At 37.5% G+C, this 21,580-nt stretch overlaps 1 protein-coding gene across 2 annotated transcripts; it reads left to right on the top strand.

Moving 5' to 3' along the window:
- The first annotated feature begins 89 nt into the window (after positions 1–89).
- kiaa0513 (KIAA0513 ortholog) lies at positions 90–17,602 on the top strand. 2 transcript variants are annotated; one of them, XM_046864211.1, is made up of 13 exons: positions 90–1,041; positions 7,185–7,579; positions 8,065–8,164; positions 8,427–8,500; positions 9,107–9,177; positions 9,524–9,728; positions 9,883–9,923; positions 11,838–11,916; positions 12,408–12,485; positions 13,138–13,167; positions 15,007–15,087; positions 15,248–15,342; positions 15,890–17,602. In XM_046864211.1, exons 2-13 carry the CDS (start codon positions 7,218–7,220, stop codon positions 15,937–15,939), a joined length of 1,266 nt encoding a protein of 421 aa, XP_046720167.1. In that variant the 5' UTR covers positions 90–1,041; positions 7,185–7,217; the 3' UTR covers positions 15,940–17,602. The 2 variants fall into 2 exon arrangements, with proteins under 2 accessions (XP_046720167.1, XP_046720168.1); XM_046864212.1 differs by lacking the exon at positions 13,138–13,167 and having other exon boundaries at positions 94–1,041.
- Positions 17,603–21,580: the final 3,978 nt, after the last annotated feature.

Below are 21,580 nucleotides of genomic sequence, written 5' to 3' on the forward strand. Positions count from 1 at the left end.
ATAATGTAAAATCTTTTATATCACTGAGAAACAAAAAAGCTAATAACATTGATTATATTGTTACAAGAGCACATGTGAGGTGTGGGATTTATTATGCATGAATCGGCCAGTCATTTCTTAAAGTTAATGTGTTAGAAGCAGAAAAAATAGACAAGGATTTAAGCTCTGAGATATCCTATATTGGGAACACTAGAGGACTGGGTCTCCATCTACAGAGGCCCAAATCTACAAATAGTGGTCCATGAAAGGATAACTTGTGAATCAACAACAGGGTAAAGGCTCAAGTATGGGGAGTGAAGGCTTGCCTATCTCATAAAAGAGCTACTGTAGAAAAATGTATGAAAATGTTGCTGGCCATGACAGAAATGTGAACGGCATGTATCACAGCTGGCTGTGCATGATGATCATTTTACCAGATTTTAATTCGATTGAGTAGCTGTTGGATGTGCTAGGCAAACAAGTCTAATCTATGGAGGCCCCACCTGGCAACTTGCAGGGTGTAAAGGATCGGCTTCTAACGTTTGGATAGAAGAGATACCAGAACACACCTTCAGAGGTTTTAGGGAGGTCATGCTGTGATGAGTCAAAGCTGTTTTAGCAGCAAAGGGGGGAACCTAAAACATATTAGGCAGATGGTTTAAATGTTATGGCTGATTGATATGTCTAGAACCAGTGACGTGGTGAACAATACTGTATTCTGGGGTTAGGGGTAACAAACTGTATTGCTCTTTTTATTAACTTCTTGTTATACGACACTTTATAAGACGGCATAGGCTTTCCCCTGTTGAACCGCTGGTGTTAAGGGGTACAGAGAGAAATAACGAGGTGAAATGGTGGGGAAACACCGCGAAGCTTCCTCAGCCGTCGAGGTAAACAAATATGCGGTGTGCAAAAGAGCATCACGTGATTTCCTTAGCGTCATCGGATTCCCGTCCTCCTGAACTGTCGGCCTCACAGCGCATGCGTGCGCGTTGACTACCGAAGAGGCAAGCGTAGAACGCAATCGTGAGCAAGGAGCGCAGCTTCGCCAGAGTTTCTCGGGTAAGTTCCAGCGAATACACCTTGGTGGCACAGCGCACGGCATTGGCACACCTTTCGCTTGTGTGTATGTTGTTTTGGCAGGAGACTTCATGTTCGGTTCCTCAGCGTGAGTGTGACAGCTGCCTCGGGAGCTGATGTGCTCGCGCGCTGAACACCAGCAGGATGTTCACTCTGTAACTTATTTTACCCGTGAACATCAACCGCATCCTCTTTTTGTGCTCCGTGTCTCGCGTTTGGTTGCATCGTAATGCTTTTTTTTCTCATTACAAATGAAGAGAGATCGCTGTTTACGGTGCGCACTGGGAGAGTGGGAGAGTGGGAGGGAGCAGTAACGCGCAGGAGGAATGGAGGAATATCCGCAGTTAAATAGATTTTTACTTATAGAGCAATAAAATAAAAGACTTCTAACACCGCACTCGGCACATCTACATATATGCAACAGTTTATTTGTATGATTAATAATATAATATATAATAAGAGTCATTACTACACAGAATCTCACCTGCTCTGGAACGCATACTGGAGCAGAGGTGTTTTATCGCGTATGATGGGAATAATAGGCGGAGCTTCCCAGAATTCTGGGCGGGTCTTAATTATGTCTGTCTACTCTTTATATATAGAAGCAAAAGGATATATAATGACTTGATTTTGAAAAGCATATCTATCTATCTATCTATCTATCTATCTATCTATCTATCTATCTATCTATATATCTATCTATATATCTATCTACACGTGAACCTTTTGGATAGATAGACAGACAGACAGACAGACAGACAGACAGACAGACAGTACTACTACAAAAATACTCCTAAAAGTACACATGTATATTATTTATTACTATATATTACTCCGAAAGGTACACGTGTGCTTTTTTTCTTTTGGACAAACTTCTTTGAAATTAAGAGTATTTCATTTTTTATGTCGCATCTTTATAGATTTTTTTTTCTTTTTTTTTTGTGCTCACGAATGTGGATTCATTCATTTAGTTTTGAGGTCTTCAAACATTCCATTATTTCTATTCAATTACTGAAATTTAGTTTGCACAATCATTCTTTCATTCAATCAGTTTCAGTAGCTGATTTATCCTGATCAGAATCATGCTGGATCTGAAGCTTATCCTGGGAAGACTGGGTATAGGGTGAGATAACACTCTGGTTGTACACTATATCCAGTCCAAAGCAGGGCAAAATGCACACGTATATATTAATTCCCATGAGTATTCCTTTTAGTGTGTGTTTCTGCCTGGCTTGAATCCAGGAGAGACTTCAGATTCATCGCAACACCACAAATGATGTGTCAGATACTGTAGTACATTTCTCTACATTTTATCTAGAAGGCTACATTGTACTTGAATGAATATGCTGGTAAAAAATCATCACTGATAGTTAAGATTGTAATAAACATTTACAATTTATTATTGAGTAGGAGAGTTCATGACCTCAAACACCTGGGGATAGGATCACATTTTTCTACACGTTTACAGAGTCGTCTTTTTCTTTTCCTGTTTGGGAATTGTGTGACTAGCTTCACCATTAGTGCAGGAAGTGTTGAAGTGCATTGTTTAACTATTTTAACCACTAGAGTGAACTTCCGTCCCAGACATAATCCTATTTTCGTTTATCTTAAATCTTGTCCTCGGGTTGCTGCTCTGTGTGCCCAGCTGCTGTAGTGTTTAGACTTATCACGAAGCCCAGTTTCTACAGTGGTTTCTATTTCAAGGCTGTAGCTAGATAAATTTTAAGTGAAAGATACACTAAACATGAAGGTCGTGTCCAGTCTTAAAATAAGAACATAGGCACATATCACTGGCTCTTAACAGTTTTAATGTGGCATATTATTTAGCAGAACCATTGTGACCAAAGACAGTGAGTTCTGGCAGCTTGAACATTTATTTACCAAAATAAAATGTAAAAAAAATGCACCAATAAGGGGACGGAAAAAGGATACCAGTATTGAAGGCTGCACACATAGTGTTAGCAATAGGGAAACATGACCGGACATGCTAAAAGACATCAAGTATTTCCTCATTACCTCAAGCTCACTTTGGGAATTGTTTCTTCTTATGCAAACGCAACTTCTGCATGAGCCTGGATCAGAATGACTGATGACCTAAACAGGACATACAGATGTTTTCCAAACACAGGTCTGTCATTAAAGACCCTTCATGGTATATCCAACATGTAGAACGCAGCCTGTTATACATTTCAGAAAACCGGATAATTTCATCCAGACTTATAGGACAGCTGTGAATGCAGCATCTAAATGAGCTTAACCACAGAAGAGGCTGTTATTTATCAAATTTAGTCTAATCAGAGATTAAACACAGTCTTATTATTAGTACACAGTTACTCATAGGTGCAAGATTGTCATTGCTGTGCTCACTTTTTTCCATCCTGCATAAGAACAATAGCAGGAGGAATTGTGGACAGATGGAACAGCAGTGATGGACTTTATCCATCTCAGATTATGATGGAATGCTCCAGGATTCTTTCATTTTTAACCAAACAGTCAATTTCTTTGCTCAGCGTATACAGTTTCAAGGCATTAAAGCAAATTTTTGTTGGAAAAAAGGAATTCAGCAGTAATATCCTATTCAAAACACACATCACCCAGCAGTATTGTCAATGAAAATCTATTTATGCAGATGCTTTGTATAGCACTATGTAACAGAGCAAAAAAAAAAAAAAAAAAACCATACTGGCTGAAATGCCTTGCCTTTATGACACAGATGATTTGAGTGATGAAATGAAGAGGATTTCCGCAGGGGAAGCGAATTAACATGTTGTGTAACAGTGCACATGCATTGCTATCCCATAAACTACTCTATGGTAAGCAAATATTTCCTTAATGCCCAAAACCCTAGAGTTTTTGGAAGTATTAAGCCTTTATGCTTATATATATTTTTGTATATTTTGCTTGTAAAATAAATTTGATGTTTTGAAATGTTCTAATCTAATCTGCAATCAGCGTGGTCATGCAGAGAGCAGCATTTCTGAAAACCCCCTTATTTTTCAAGCCCCTGTACATTCTGACCTTGCTTGCTGCTGAGTACACAACCAATTTTTCCCCCACCTTGAATCACCCGAGGCTATTTCGTCTCTCGTTCTCTCTGCACCCATTTATTCTCCCTGTCTCGCTCTGCTGCTCACCCTCCATCTACCTTCCCCCTTTGATCTTTTTTTTTTTTTTTTGGCTTAGAACCCACAGATTTGGCACACACACAACCACTCCTACTTTCTAGCCTCTCATCTGAAGGGCTGGTAGCCATGGGGCGCACACACAGAGGCGTTGTTGGACAGAGGATAGAGAGAGCGTGGGATGGAGATGAGGATTGAGGGTTACTGAAGGGTGTTTTCTATAGATAGTGTCCGACTTTCTGTTTTTATAGAAGAAACAGCAGGTTGGCATTTTAACGTCATGTGTAATTAACCCCAACTAAAGCTGAAAACATATTAGCTGCTTTTTGCCCTCAGGCTTTTTCATCTGTCATTTTGTGTGTATGCGCCTTAGCCAAGTCACACTTCTGCACACACACTGTGTACTGCCTTACATAACTGTGTGATCTCAGTGCCATCTTCAGTTACTTAGACAGTTCTAAAGGGTCTGCTATTCCTGACTCCATTATGAATCTTAGAGAGGGATTATAGTTTAGCAGCTTTTTAAGGATTTTTTTTTTATGTATAATTAGTGAATTTTTTTGGAACAGAATGAATAAATATGCTTCAAGATTATAGTATGAACAGGAAAAACCCAGCTTTCACTGGGTAACAAATAATCAGCCAGGGCTGGTTGCCTAGAACATACTTAGATGACTCAAATTTGACAAACCAAAATATGTATTTACCCCAAATGGTGAAATATTCACAATGGACGACAAAGTATACAAACCATGTACTTGAGTTAAATAATTACAATGTAAAATATTAATCCAGTAAAAATGCATGTACAAATGTACCTTTAAAAAGTACCCTTAATACTAGGATTTTTCATGGCTATAATGTGATTATCTTTTTTTTTTTTTTCATTTTCCCCATTTCATCATGATAGAATAATATTGATTAGTCAAACACTGATTGATATTTGTTTAAATGATCATGAGCCCAAAACCTTAAAAAAATTAAAAAAATCTAAACCTAAAAAAAAGGGCAAATAAAGCTACTTAACTACTGTAACTGCAAGTATAATGTTCAGGGGAAAAAGAAAGTCAATAAGCAATATTTGCTTTGTTTTCATGGTTGAAGTGATTTTATACTCCCTCTCTAGGCAGTTATGAGTCTCTGTGAGCTGTGAGCAGGTGTGTGTAAGAGGGTTGATAGCACTTTTCTTCTAGTGTGTTACACTACCCTGTGCAGTACTTTAAAAGGAAGTGTTCAGCAGGCTTCATATATGTTGCCAGAAACACACATTAGCCTTCAACCATATGATACGGAGCAGTTATGTAATAGGTAGGAATTGGCAGGTGACCAAAATAAAAGGAAACAAGTCATGCAGGGTAGGAAAGATATTTAACAAATATATTCTGCCTGAAAACTTGCTAGCTACATGTGATTTCCTTTATACAGTGAAGGCTTCCAGGCTTTGATCAGGTTTTGGTTTCTAATAATTCTGCAATACTTTTACATCATTAAATCAATAAGGAAAATATTTTAGATTTCTTAAACATTACATATTACAAAAATATAATGTTTGTGTGTCAGAAAAAAACTAAAATACCTTACCTTAGTTTGTATTCTTTTGCTTTCAGGCCAAGCTAATGAAGTCTGTCAGGGTTTACCTGCAAAAACAAAGTCAACGTCCCCAGAAATTATTACTATTATTTTTTAATTCCTCCAGTGCACAGGGAGCAATAGCAGTTTTTTTGTTAAGGGGTCAGGATGCTAGACCACGGCCCGCTCTACTGCTTTCTCAGCCTGGCTTGGGACTGTCCATGGCGGAGTACTTTATCCCCATTTCCCACAACTGAGCACGGATGGGGGTTAAGGACCTTTCTCAGGGGCCCAAGGGGGCAGCCTGGAATATCCAGGTCTCGAGTCCACATACTCTGGATCCAATGTCTAATGCCTTAAAAACACTAGGCTCCCCCACGGCAACTTATAGCGTTTCCTTATAAAACTGCAAAAAGTGCATTTATTTTTGTAGAAACAAAACAAACAAAAAAAAGTACAGCATTTATTTGCTTGTAGGAGATTTTTGCACAGTACAGATGGTCCCCGAGTTACAATGGTTCGACTTACGATGACGATAGCGATAAGAGAAAATTCAAAAAATATAAAACATTTCGTGCGCACAGCAGCGTACTATGTATGATACGTAGGTTGTTTTTTCCAGTTTTAAATGGTTTTAAACAGCAATTTTAGTGCTAAAAGCATGTCTTCCAAGCGCCCAATTATGTCTTCTGCTTGTAGTGAAAAAAGAAGAGGAAAGCCATCAATTTAGAGCAGAATATGAAAATTATAAATCGGCATTAACCAGGAAAGACTGTCACAGTCATAGTTCTATCTTCGACATAAGATATTTTTGACTTACAATGGTGTCATCGTAACGAATCTCCATTGTAAGTAGAGGACCACCTGTATAGTGTTTGTGTGAGTGTGTGTATATGTGCAGGCTCATGTCTCTGTATGTGCACGTTTTTGTGTGTGTACATATGTAATGTCATGTCAAAATGCCAAGGGTGAAGGGATTTCCCAGGTTGCCACATGTTTTAGATTAATAGATGACAGGAAATAGAGGTTTCCATGAACAAAATGAAGAAACTATCTGTGCTAGTCATATCCTCTTATCAATATGTACTACTCTACCATAAATGAGTTTCTTTAAAGAAAGGCAGAGTGTTGTGGCTGTGGAACAGCACTGCAAGATAGATTAAAGAGCATCAGTTAATCTGGAGAATGGCTTTGGTTATTTTTGCCAACAAAGCGTCTAAAACCCTGCAGTCTGGTTTTATTCACCGCAGACATAAGAACTCTCTTTTGCAACAGCCTTTTGAAACCAAATAGATTTCATATTTCATAAGAGGTTTAGTTTGCAAACATGCTTAGCATTGTGTAATGTTATTTATACTGTCAGAACTGGCCAATCGTTTCAAATGTAACCTTCTGCATGATCATATAATGAGTGTGTTACTGTTGCTTCTTCAGGTTAGACTGCTGGGTGGTGAACCTTGTATCACTATGGAGGGGCCTGCAGTGGAAAACCTTATAGACTTTGATATACCTTCCAGCACAAAAGTGACCATACCATCTGCCGTTGGTCATCCTGACTTGTTATCAGATGGACCTCTCATCCCAGAGTTTGTAAGTGCACTTCCAAAGCCCTTGGCCCCACAACCAGCCGTGTATGAAAGAGAGGAAGACGCTGAAGACAGTGATGCCACGGAGTCTGCAGACAGTGAGAACGAGGCCACTGATTCGCCCTCCCACACTTCCAACTCTCGTCGCTCCTCTTCATCATCCAATCACAGTGCTGAGGACGCTGATGTAGCAGAGCGGCGGGAATTCATGAAAGTCTATGTGGAGAAATTGTTTAATGGAAGGTGAGTTATTGATGTTGATGCCTGTTTTTATGGAACTTTTTCTGGACGTTTATGTCGAAGTAACATTATAAAGAAAGATTTTGAGTCTTTTTTTCCTTCGCTAAAGATTTTAGAAGCACGTGGAGGAATAAACTATGCAGCTTTCGAATTTGCAGGCATGTACAGTGTAAAACTGGGGGAATGTGATTATCAGCTAATGAGAGTGTGAGAAGTTTATGGAATGAAATGGATCAGCAGGAATTGGCCCTTAAAACATATTAAAGAGATGTATTCGATTATAATAATTAAAATATGTTTGTGTCTGAAATCAACATGTAATGGGACCCATGATATTTAGACATCAGTAAGGCCATATATATATGCAATATATAGTCACATTCTTTTGTTAACCTATCGATTACTATGTTTTTCTCTCTGTGTGTGTGTGTGTGTGTGTGTGTGTGTGTGTGTGTGTGTGTGTGTGTGTGTGTGTGTGTCTGATTTAGGGAGGACTTTAGCCAGGAGGAGAAAGCACGCTTTGGCGAGTTGTGTAGTGGTGAAAATGGCAAGGCCAGGGAGTGGTTTGCAAAATACGTCAGTGTGCAGGTGTGTATACGTGTATGGGGGTGTGGTGGCGGGGGTCTTCAAACCAGGTCTAAAAGTTTACGCTTAGTATATACACACAGTACATTAGAGCACTTGTGTAGCTCTTGATAAGTAAACTTGGTCTAACAGAGAACACACAAACATAGTTAAATCAGAGCTTGTTAAAAGCAAGTTGCTGGCTTCAGTGCAGCTGAATGATATATGATATGAGTCATTAATGTATAGGATTATGTATATAATAAAGATATTTGGTTCCTTGCAGCGATGCAACTCAAAGTGTGTGAGCGAACAGACGTTCTACCGATTGGTGCAGTCGTTTGCAGTCGTCCTGTTCGAGTAAGTGCACAAAAAATCTGTTCCACATGGCTGAGATTCTGGGGACAAGTTGCCAGTTGTGTGGCAATAAACATTTAGTAACATCACGTTTCCTCCTCTCAACCTGAATAAATGAACCACACTGTAAGAGGCAATATTGCAGCGAGATTGCAAAAGCATATCTTTTCTCTAGTGAGTCATTTGTATGCTTTCCCTTATTACATAAATCTGTATGTTTTAACCCTCAGCAAGCATTATTTATGGAAGTGAACCATGTAATTATTTTGAAATGCCAGGCATGATAATCAGTGCGCTGGCCCATGCTTCTCCTACAGCGCAACCAGACTCTGTGGTTTGATACTGACTTGAGGATGAATGATATTGCTGTTAGCTCTTGGTTAGTTCATCCTAAATTGGAGTCTGATAATCACGCTGAGTGGATGGCGGGTTTATTTACGTTTTATTTGGACAAACATTCGTGCAGCTTTGCTGGCACTCATTCCACAAGTTCATTTCCTGAAGCTTTCCTCTAAAGTCAATATTTGTATACGTACAGTATGTGCGTGGGTTGAATTTGATTTTGCATTACTACCATGACCTTCTGCTGATCTCTGTTTTGACTGTCAGATGCTACCAGATGGATGACTACAGCCCTGCCAAGCACTTAATGACCATGTGCTTCACATACTATTACATTGGTAAGGAAGAAATCTTGATCAGTCATGTATGGTATTTTAATTTAATACAAGGGTGACACAAATGGAAAAAAGGTATGACCGATTAGAATTGAAACTAAATTGGCATTACATAGAAATATTACACACTTACAAATTGTCTTTTCGAAACCTTGGAATTTTTTTTTATTTTTTATACTATAATTCTAATTGCCTTTTCAATCTCAGTTATTTGTACCTTATTTAAGGGCTTAAGCTTCTCTCCTTGCCCCTCAAAGGAATTAAGTTGTTTTGGACTATCAGTCTTTTGGTTTGGGATCACTTTTCTATACAATCGTTCACATACGGCACACAATCCTTCGTTTCCCAGGGAAGATACAACTGTCACCTACAGAGCTCCTGGAGAAGCCGAGCGCAGGTTTGGACTCATACCTGCGCAGCAGCAAGGTCTGGCTCTCCGGCAAGAAAGACGTCGCTGAGAAATTGTTGAAAAATACGACGGCTAAGACGGATATGAAGAGTTTTTTTGGAGGCCTGGAGAGCAAACTCAGAGGACCAGCTGCCCGAAAAAATGAGTGAGGAGCTTCACACTTGTCATTTAGACATTACCTGTATTTACTAAGACCTGTTAAAATGCTGCATGTTCAAATCACTTCAATGACTAATGGACCTTGGTTTATATACAAGTATTATAGTTATGCTCTCTCAGACTTTTTGTTTTGTCCACAGAGAGACAGAAAGTCCAACAGACAGCAAACCTAAAACACCAGGTACACATTTATTTATTTTTTATTATTTTATGTCCTGTTCTATGACTTTTACTTAGAATTCACACCAGACACAGGAAGTCACTGACTCTTCTTGGGCCAGAGTTGAGCCTAGCTTTATTTACAACACAATTTACTTAAATGCATGACAAGAGATTGCATGTTTGATTGCTATCTCAGTGCAGCATATTTGATTTTATTCTATTTGCCCAGTTTAGAGCTGGATTAATGAAGTCTAATGGCCAAGTAAAAACTCTACCTTTGCTGCCAAGTAATGTTTACATTTACATAAACCAATATTGTACTTGTATACAAGTGGGAAACTTAAAATATAAACAACATGAAAAAATATAACAAAGTATATAGAAGATGTTGGCAACAGTATGGACTGTATTTGGAATGAAGTTTTATGTGCAATGTAATGCTTTGCAACATCGGCCTAAGGTAGTTGCAGTAAAATTGTGCTAACTATATGATAAATATTCATATATAAAAGATATTGCGGTAATATGGGTATATTACCTGGAATGATGGTGTTTTCTAATCCGAGGTTTTATGTTAGTAGCTGGCATTGTATAAAACATGTTGATGAGCTAGTTATGCCAAATGATTATTTCATCCTTGTATTTGGGCTGATTGCAGTGTTCTGTCCAACATTTTGTCAAACTGTTTTCTCCTTGCAGTATATGAAATAGATCTTTTCTGAGCCAAAATAGTGTCTACACTAGTGTCTGATGTCTTTTCTCTCAATTTGTTTGACAGTTAGTAAACTGTGTTTAATAAGCAGGAGAGTTATATGAAGATATGCATTGTACTAAATTAATGTTGGGGTAGGGCTAATAACATGCAACGTGTACCTGGTTATGAAATATCATTCTACTGCCAGTTAAACCACACCTTGCCATTGTGTGTGGTTCTCGGCAACACAAGGAGCTAATGCCCTTTTTTTGCTGACCTAATGCTAATGCACAGGCTGCCATAATTTATGCCACTTATACCATGATTATTTGCCAGCAGTAACTTAATATTTGTTAGTTATTTTATTTACAAGTAGTTAGATTTTAAATTCTGCCCTCTGTATATTATAAACAGAAATAAAGCACTTCTCTATGCCTCTGTAACTATTGTTTATAAGGCAGTACAATCATTTAAAATGGTAATCTAATTCTGATACTTTATTCTAAATGGCTGAAAGGTGTGCGTTGAAATCTTCAAATTAGTTTAAATTCTGGCTCATAATCAGGCAGACCATAGTAAAAACCAAAGAAAAACATTTAATTTTTGCTAATTTGGTAAAAAAAAAGTAGGGTTTTTTCTTTTTTCTTTTTTTCGGTCTACTCACTCAGTCTACTTCCATTCAACGGAAAGCCTGGACACAACATCTGCTTGTCCCAGATACCTGAACTACTGATCTGTACCAAATTGCACATACATACAACACATAATTTTATTTAAATAAAGATAACTAGAGATGTGTAATGGATGAATGATTCCTTTGGAGATAATGCATCACTGAATTGTGCAAATGAAATGAAAGAACAGGATAGACAGGGTTTGGTATGGTAGCAGGTGTTAAAAAAATTCTTCTGTACTGTTGTGTGTGAGACAGACAGCCAAAATAATTGTAGTAACATGTCCGGGATAAATTTTACTTTAGAGCATGTTTACATTAAACGTGATAAATTCCTTTTGGTTATACAGTCCTGATTTATAGAGCTCTCCATGTGTTTGTTTTCACCTGTAGTGAACCTTAAAGGACGCCTCTAATGCTGACTTTCATGCTGGATTGCTCTTAATGAGCAGTCCATGCCTGTAAATACATCCTTGCGGCACTCCCGCATATATTCTGAGACCCAAACTATTCCGCTAATGAGGAGTGTGTAAATGTCAATTAATGTGTGTCCTTATTTGCTACAGTGTTGCCACCTGAATCCCCAGACAAGAAAAAAGGGGAGAAGATCTACTTGTACACACACCTTAAACAGCAACCAATCTGGTATGTGGTTTATTTGATGATTCAGGGTTGTTGTTTTTTATCTAAGCTGTATCTGGAGTGTTCATTGTGTATCTATCATGTGACCCAAGAATCTTTATGAGGATAGTCATGTGAATAGTCAATAGTCAGGTTTGATACACACTACTTTTCTGCTGACTCTTATCCACTTTTATGCAAATGTGCTATTAAATTCTTAAATCTTATTGTTCATATGGCGTTGGATATTTACCATTCTACAATTATCATAATGTAAAAATACTAAACATAAAATATCTATTTCAGTAATGATAAGAATTTAATTCTTGGCAATTTGCTATGCTAGAAAATGAATGAAACACTTTAGGGTATGCCTTTTTTTTTTTTTAAAGAACTAACTGGTAACCCTTTTATTTAACAATGACCTCATCCTTAAGTTACTTCTTACTAAGTCTGATCACAAGAATATGATCCTGGTCCTTGACACGGTTCATGTTGCTCTTCTCTGTTTAAAGGCAAACGTTAAGATTTTGGAATGCTGCATTTTTTGATGCTGTGCACTGTGAGAGGAACAAGAGGTCTCCCACCACAAGGTAAGAATATATACATATATTTTTTAAAATGACAGTAAAATATTTGATATGCTTCTGATTAGGTAGTTAAATAGAGTTTTTCGGATTTGTATGTACCAGGTATGCATATCTACATTGCCTCACCTTTGTCACCACTGTGCTCCTTTTCTTACACACCTCATTCATAATAAAAGGATAACTGGTTGCTTCAGGTTTGTTTAAGCAGTGGCTTTTAGAACTGGAATTGCCACGAGGTGTGTAAAACCTGGGTGTAACTCTATAAACATTTCAAACCATGTGATGTTTGTGAACAAGTGTTTAAGACCAAGATCATGAAATTGCACTGTTAACTTTTAGTGAGGATTTTTCGGTATCTAGTAGTAGGCACGTCATCTGTCTAGGTGAGAAAAGTGTGTGTGCACGTGTGTTTGTTAGCGTGTTCTACATACTTGCGGTATTTTCAGTAATGTCTGATTCTTGCCTTGCTCTCTGAGCTCACTCTGTCTTTGTAGTAGACACCGCTGCACCAATGGCCTTTCTTTCCCTCTCTTTCCTTCTCTCTCTCTCTCTCTCTCTCTCTCTCTCTCTCTCTCTCTCTCTCTCTCTCCCTTTCTTTCTCTTTCTGCATGCAACTTTAACTCTTTATCTCCATGTGCCTTGCTGCCTCACACAGGCGGACAGCTGAGGAGAAGAAAGACGAGAGGTCTGTCAATCATTCTGTCTGCTGCACAGGACACCACTAGACAGAAAAAGGCCCCAGAGAAAGAAAAACTATAGCAATGTAGCAATAGGACTCAATAGGAATAGAGCAAAGAGAAGGTCAGGAAAAGGGTATAAAGGACGTTTTAGTCAAGCTTGAGGTTATATTTTACATATTCATAGTGTGTAGTAGAATAATACTGTTTGCACAGAAAACTGCAGAGTCATCATACTTTTTTGTGGTGTGTGAGCCTGGCAGGAAGTCGTGCACTATACTGATAACAGAATGAGCCAAAAAAAAGGCAGACTGCGTTGCAGTTATATTCAGTGCACTAAAGTATGAGTGATTCTACAACTGTGTGTCTTACTAATATATCACACATATAAAGTAAAACCTCAACATCACGTAAAGATAAGTGTGGCCCAGTTTACTAAAACGAAACTTTACCTTAGTACTTAAAGTTCGTATTTCTAGGTATTGTATTGTTTAGGCATTATTATGTGAACACATTCATCTTCTCAGGCATTTACCAAGCAGTTATTTAAGTCAGCTATTGCAGGTTATAAAAATTCATATTTTAGTTCAACAGCTTTCCACTGTTATCTGACAACATCTCCCCACCCATGATATATTTGGAATATTCCATGTTTAACTGGAAGAAGTATCATGTGATTTTCTTCAAAGAAAGTTCTTTCATGTAAACAAAAAAGGTCTTTCAGTAGTACATCCCAAATGATTGATTGAAAGCAAATTATACAAGATTTTTGTTAATGAAAAAAAAAAAATATATATATATAAATGTTTTTATTTTGATTAAATATTATATTAGTAAATACAGCAGCTTTAGCAACCACTGCCTTTGAGTCTATTTTGTGTCAAATTTACAGGTTTGGCTCAAATTAATATTACGTCTCTCATTAAAACTTTCCCGACTTTTCTCATAATTGAATTCTTTGATTCTGATGCCAACAGTATTTGCAAAGGATTAAAGGAATGATTCAGCAATTGCTTTAAATCCCGAGGCCATGATTTCTGGATAGTAGTGTCTGGGCTTTTGTCTCAGGCCTCTGCTTTACCTGTGTGCACTTCATGTTGATCACACGCATACATGTCGTTGCATGCTTGCTGCTTACTGTGCAGGTCATCTGCATGCTGGGTGTCGTCTTCTTTTGAAGACAGTTTCCTCTTTCTTAGTGAATTTTAACTCCCTTTACTGAGACCATTTATAATCTATTAGATCAGATGTTTGAGTCAGATCAGCAACTTGGGCGTGTTATCACCGAAGGCTGGAGTTTAGAAATTGTTCTAAAAGGATTTATGATCACTCTATTGTCTCTAAATCCAGTTCAGCTGCTGAGTATCACATGCTTAATCTCTTTGACTTAAAGAAGATTTATTATGAGGAGTAAATGTTTACTTTCTATTACAAAACCAGCTTTAGGAATCTTGGATGAAATGTTAGAGGAAATGATATATTTTTTTTCTCATTTGCTGAATACATTTTACTTTATGGTGGTTCATTATTAACCCTGACATAATCTTCTAACAACACCATGCTAAAATTGGGTTAACTGATAAGCTTTGCTTAACTATGTATGCATGACACTTTATTATGTCATCTGTCTGGCCTTTTGCAATGTTTTATCATTGCTCATTATTCTTTTTGCACAAAACACCTTGCTATGGAGTTAATTCTAAGAAAAGAATTATGATTTAAAATGCACTGATGGTGAATATGTATACCCTGGCTGTGCATTTTTCCCCTCCTTTGTTGGCTTTCCATAAAATCACTGTGAATGACCTCCAACCTTGAGGCTTGACCTCTGCTTTCAACCTCCTTAGGGAAAAGTGGTGTCATATGACCCAGGAAGAGAAAGACGACAGCTCCAGGATTGAAGAAAACATCACCTTTGGACAGCTGGGGTAAGTGACAATTTGCCTAAAATTGTTACACTTTGGATATAAAGTAAATTTAGTATTGAGATTAATATGTACAAATTACAGGCAGTTTTTTTTTTTTTTGTGTAATAAATGTTTGTAAATGCAGTCATAAAAGTTTCTATTACATGTGGTGTGCTTATAGGACCTTCACCCATAATATGCTTGCCTTTGGATTAAGTAAGAAGCTCTGCAATGATTTTCTCAAGAAGCAGGCGATTATCGGACATTTGAATGAAGGTGAAGGACACACACACACACACACACACACACACACACACACACACACACACACACACACACACACACACCATTAAATTGTGACATTCCAAAAACCTTTTGTTAAAATGATGATTGTAAAACAATATTAACATTTTTCTAATTAAGTTTTGTAACACTTTAAACAATAGACATTGTCCCAAAGTAGTTTTTAGAAAAGATCTAACTATATAGATCTTTCCGTGATCAAGCCAGAGGTGACGGGAGTGAGGAAAAAATCCCTCAAGGTAGAAATCTTGAGAGGAACCAGACTCTCGAGCACACCAGAGCATGAGATTATAAATCATTACTCTACTACAACTGTATATGAGAGAGTCAAACAGTACTAAGTGTGTTAAAAGGATGTTTAGTATTAGTATATTGTGAATCGAAGTCCTTGAAAGAGAACAAGAAAGTCTATATGCTTACATCAGCTTTTTTATGTATAGGCTTTAGTATATAGGTATAAGATTATCCTCTAAGAATGAGTAAAATTATTATTTTTATTTTTTTTCGTTTCCCATTTTAGAGCAATACAAGTTGCTGAGCGATCATATTGAACAAATGGCTGTGGAGTGAATGGTGGCCCCAGAGGACTAAACCATCCTCCTGTTCTGTCCTACTGTTCGGTTCCCTGATGTGTAACACCGTACAGCTCCAGGTGGAAGCTCATTTTGTCCTATTGAGCACTGCTACAACCCACCTTCATTTGAACAAATTAGCAAAAGTCCAGCACCTAAAGTTAACATATCTATGAGGTGGTTAAGGACATTGCACTTAGTCCAGTGCTGCTCACTATAACTCAGTACACGTCTGCTGTGCTGCAGCATTACACAAACGCTATGTTTTAAGATGCATATCAATACCTAAAAGATCAGCTATGCTCTCCGTGGTTCAGTGTCAGGCAATAAAAGTATATATAATATACTCAGTATCCTATTCAGCTAAGCTGATACTGAAACTATCTGTATTGAGCTGAGGTTAACTGTAAATGTCTACAAAATGCAGTTCTATCTAACCTGGCTGTAATTCAAACTTGACATGTGACGCAGTCTATCATACTCTCGAACGTGTTATCAGATACCTATGTGCACAGACCTATCAGACCTGTCCCAAAGTGCGACAGTGTGCGTAAGAGGATTGATAGTGTGTGTGTGAGAATATGATTGTGTTAGAGAGTTTTGATAGTGTGTTAAAGGGGGTAAGATTGATAGTGTATATTGTGTTGGGTAAGAGAGAGCATATGATAGTATGTGATCCAGTTTGTTGTGTGTGTGTGTGTGTGTGTGTGTGTGTGTGTGTGTGTGTGTGTGTGTGTGTGTGTAAACCATTTTAAGATTGAATTATGCATAAACAGCCTTCCATAAGACATCTGTTATCACAGAATTAGCATTTACAAACTGTTTATAGTGTCATTATTTTTCCTAGAAATGCGAACCCTGTATCATATGTGTGCAGAACAGTATTAAATACTCCCTGTATTATTCATGTGGTGCGCGAGCCCCCAGTCGGTTAAACTCCAAGTCTGTCTGAAGTGCCTTTAACGAATCTTTTCCTCCTGTGACGTTGTCGTTGTTAAATGTTGAAAATACAAACCTTCAGTTGTACATGTTTTAGTCCCCCATCCACCAAACCATTGCATTTAGTGTGTGGTTGTATAAGATGTTTTAGGTTGTTTTGCATTTGTTTGTAATCTATGTAAAGCTACATTCAACTCTGTGTTTGCTATGTTTATGGAGTAGTTCTAATTGTTTAGTGCTAGATTAATACAAGCTGTAGTGCTGTGTAACGGCTGTTGAAGTGTGGTGCAGTGCTGTCCTGTGTTCAGTGTGCTTGTGGAATCGTAGTTCACTGTAGTGTAGTGTCATATCCAGGCAATAGAGGGCGCTCGTGTTACTCCATATTAGCTGCTGAGCAGTGAAGGAGAATGTTAAACAAAGTGTGGTGTTTTTAGGAAGATTGCTGAAAATATTGATTCAGTGTGTAAATACAGAGATTTTATGACATAATATTGCAGATTGCATTGCAACAAATGGTTGGTTTAAAAAGGGATTGCTGGATTGTATAATGTTAATTTATATAAGGTGTATATGTGGATGTATACAAAAGTGTGCTTTTTGCAAAACTTTTGTGTCTATCAAATGTAAATCTGTGGATGCTTTGCTTTTCTGCCCTCATATTTCCTATGTACCTGTAGACCATGTCTATGATGTGTTTGTAATAAAAAGATGTCTAACCCTTAGTTTATTTAACTTTACTGCAATCAAAATATTGTGGTCATATATTTCCTTTAATTCAGTTTTATTTGTACACCACATTTTGGCAATTGAAATTTCCACAAAATGTTTTTTTTTTTACTGAATCCAGATGTAGATATAGATCTTTAAACATCAAGCCAAATGCAACAGTGGCAAGGAAAAAAACTCTCTGAGATAACATTAGGAAGAAACCTTAAGAGAAACCAGACTCAAAACAGATCCGCTAATCTTTTGAGTGGAATTATACATAATTACAATAATTACATTTTTTTTAAATGTATAACACCAAGTTGTTCTTTCTTTATTGCTGATTCATGTTTCCTCACTAGATATTTCTTAATATTGTGTGTGTCATTTTATGAACATGTGTTTTTATGTGCTGGTGAGTGTGACCAGGCCGAGGCTGCTCAATGTGGGAGCGCTTAAGATTCGTTGGTTGAGGGAGCTGCCAAATGGCTGCCACGGCTGACTGAGAGAGTAAACAAACAGCAGTCACACTGGCCTGCACTGATTGGACACACAGTCATGAGCTGTGAAGCGCCAACGCTTGGTGTCACACAGCAAGAACTCAAACACTGCTAATTAGTGCCAGACCTGGAGCTTCGCAAATGCTTCTTTTCTCATGTATCACCACACAGTAATCACATCCTGCACTTTCCCCTCGCTCGCCACTCTCCTTAGCATGCTGATTCAACGTGTTTATTTCTAATGTGTATCTCCGTCTCTATACGCTTCTATATTTCTATTCTGTCATCTAGCTGATGCAATGTTTAAAAGTTGACTTAGGAAAGGGAATTCTGTAATTCCCGTTATAAAGTTCGTAATAAAGGCTTCTTTATTAATAAGTGTAAAGCAGTAATCTGGGTGGTCTCTTCCTGGGGTAACACAATTTTTTAATTCCAGTCACAATAGATAAAATGACTTTAGGCAGTTTCAAAATATGTGTGCCGTATTTGTATTTACATAATGATCACAACAATATGTTGGAACTTTCATGAGTTTTTTTTTTGTGTCCATTTACATGTACACAGCAGCCTCAAAGCAGAGAACTGCGCTCAACTTGAACCATCTGTTTCCTCAATACTCCGTGTTCTGCTGAAGTTCACAACAAGCCAGACAGACTTTGACCTTGCACAAGTTGCACAAATGGCTCCTGATAGACTTTGACCTATTGACCTTGCCATGACCTGTCTGCATGGGTCACTGACACATAGCACTTGCAACCCTGGGACCATTTTTTTTATATAAAGCACTAATTCTTACTTTCCATAGGACACTTCAGTACACATAACAGCAATGAATAAAGAACACGGATAAACAACTAAACTGCTCATTAATTCAGTGTGTAGAAGGGATGAGCAGAAGATGGACAGTAAAAAAAAAAAAAAGACAAACAAAAAAAACATTTCCTCAGCTCGTGGGTGGTCAGTTTTTAGATAAAGTTGATGCAACAAGGGTGTCACAGTTGCCTTAGGGCCATTGACCCAGTGCGCTTGGAAGTGAGCCATCAAGCAAACAGCAAACCGATTTCTAAATCAAACTGAGTCGCAGCTGCACTTTGATCAACTAATGACCAAACTATCACTGAATATGTACGAATATAATACATTTAATATGACTTCAGTTGGTAAATTGGTAGTTAACCTACAGTATTAGCTAGTAAGAATTCCATCATACAGCTTTCTTCACCACAACTAAACCTTTGGACAGATATGATATTTCTATAACATGGTAACTGTGTATGTTCATATTTAAAACACTGACTGTACGTGTTCAAATGTGGAGAATACAAATAAAAAATCAAAGCACTAATTAAACCACTCTTAGAAAGCTTTTTTGGCCTGCTTAGCTGATCCAAAGTTGGCCGTTTCGAGTCCAGCGTGTGTAAAAATGTCCTGAAAATACCCAAATCTGCTGGTTATTTGTGCAAGAATCAGTACGGTCGATGCAACAACACTTGGAAAGTTTAATTCGAAAGAGCTCTTTGTTTTTTTGCTGTTATTTTTAATTTCCACGATGTGATCTAGAAACCATATGCATGAGCCGGATTGGATATTTATTGTGCTAACCTCATGTTACAGCTTTCCAGGCATGAAATTTTTAAAGGTATGTAAACATTCAATCTGCAGCAAGTTTCTGGTGACAAAAGAGCTTTTCAATATATGGCTCCACTGTTTTAAGTGATTCATCAAGGACAGGGATACCTGACTCTTTTGAACGTGTCTCAGTGGCTGGAATTAATACAATTCCATGTGTGTGGTAGTTGTTATATGTGCATGTGCATATGCATGGACCCCATTCATGATCCGATCCTGATGTGAGCCATGCAAACATGAAAATATTGATCATTTCTGTGAGTGCTGTAAAAACATTTTCAAGCTGTTTTTCAAAAGCGACTTATAAGTAACTTAAGAAAATATTATGACTTTTCCAACACTATTTAATTTTACTGCATTTACTTCTGCATGTGTTATAATTAATAGAAATAGTATGACAGATGTGACTTACCCTTGCTTTTATTACTATTATATTTATATATATTATACTTATGCACTTCTAAATGCTGTAACACAAATCTTTTTTTGTACTTGAAACTAAACAGACATTTGGCTGGTATGGTTTGTGTCCATTTATCATTACAAAAAATCAGACCAATCAGGTTCCTCTGACTGACCATATTATATAGTCAGATATTTCTATACTAATAGAAGTAGCATCATCCAACATGACAGTAATATCCACATGGCACAAACATGTTTCATGAGGATAAATATTTTGTAAATCATATCCTGCAGCCATCATGGACACCAGACCTCAACCCAGATGAATATCTGTAAGAGAATCTGGATTCTCCACCACCATCATCAGAACACCAGCTGAGGGAATATATTTTCAAAGGCTAGTGTTCATCCCTGCAGTACATTTCCAGAGACTTATAGAAGCTGTGCCAAGGTCCATTTAGGTTGTTCTGGAGGCTCCTGATGGCACTGCAGCTTACTAAGTCACTTCATGTCGATTTTCCTTGAATTTATCACACATCTGTATTATAACCTCTGTGAGTTTTTTCATGTTCTGCTTTTCCCACTCAAATAATGATGTATAAAACAGTGTGCCAGGAAGTGTAACTGGATTAGCAGTGAATGTTCTTCACAGCAATCTCATCAATCTTCATCACAGCCCAGCCCACCCGCTGCACAGAGCACATATTTGGACTACTGAGATCTGTTTATGCAGAGAGTGAAAATATATAACAAACAGCAAGATTAAAACCCCCTTTTGAAGGCACTGCTCTTAAAAAATTACGATTTAATGTCAACTTGAAGACTGTGATTGCGGATGAAATAAAGCTTAACGCACTTGCTCTTTTATTTCGTCCTCTTTATTTCACCCCTGATATATTGATCAGGCCTCAACTTATTGCTGACAAACATTAACAATATTTGAGTAGGTGAATAAGTCCAAGTGTGGTAAGAAGTTCAAAATTCTATTCTAGATAATTGAATGAAAACATATAAGACCCACCATTAGTTGTTTATGTTTGAGTTGTTGAATAATTTTAATCTAGGTTTAATCTAAACCACCATACCTCAAAAAACAAGTTGGCCTTGATGTGTTTTGTTGGTGGAATGTTCTATAGCTCCAATAAATAATGGAAATGTAACTGTGCACATCAGAATAAGCCTAATATTTAAACAGTCAGATTATGTTCATGAAATAAATTTGTTCTGAGGACTTCAGTGGAGTTTATTTTACAGTTTGGAGAATGACCCAAATGCTAATAAATGATGCTGAATGAACAGATAATGTGATCTGAACAGATATAAATACATAGGGTTTTAAGTAAGCATGCCAGAAAGCTTATTAGTATGCTACTAGCTACCATTGGGATTTGAATCTTGCAGAACACAACAAAAAAGCCAGTGAATGTGAAGTTTAAACGTATGTGCGCTCATGAGCCAGTG

The sequence above is a fragment of the Silurus meridionalis genome, chromosome 13 (assembly GCF_014805685.1).
Source record: "Silurus meridionalis isolate SWU-2019-XX chromosome 13, ASM1480568v1, whole genome shotgun sequence".
Taxonomy (NCBI): domain Eukaryota; kingdom Metazoa; phylum Chordata; class Actinopteri; order Siluriformes; family Siluridae; genus Silurus; species Silurus meridionalis.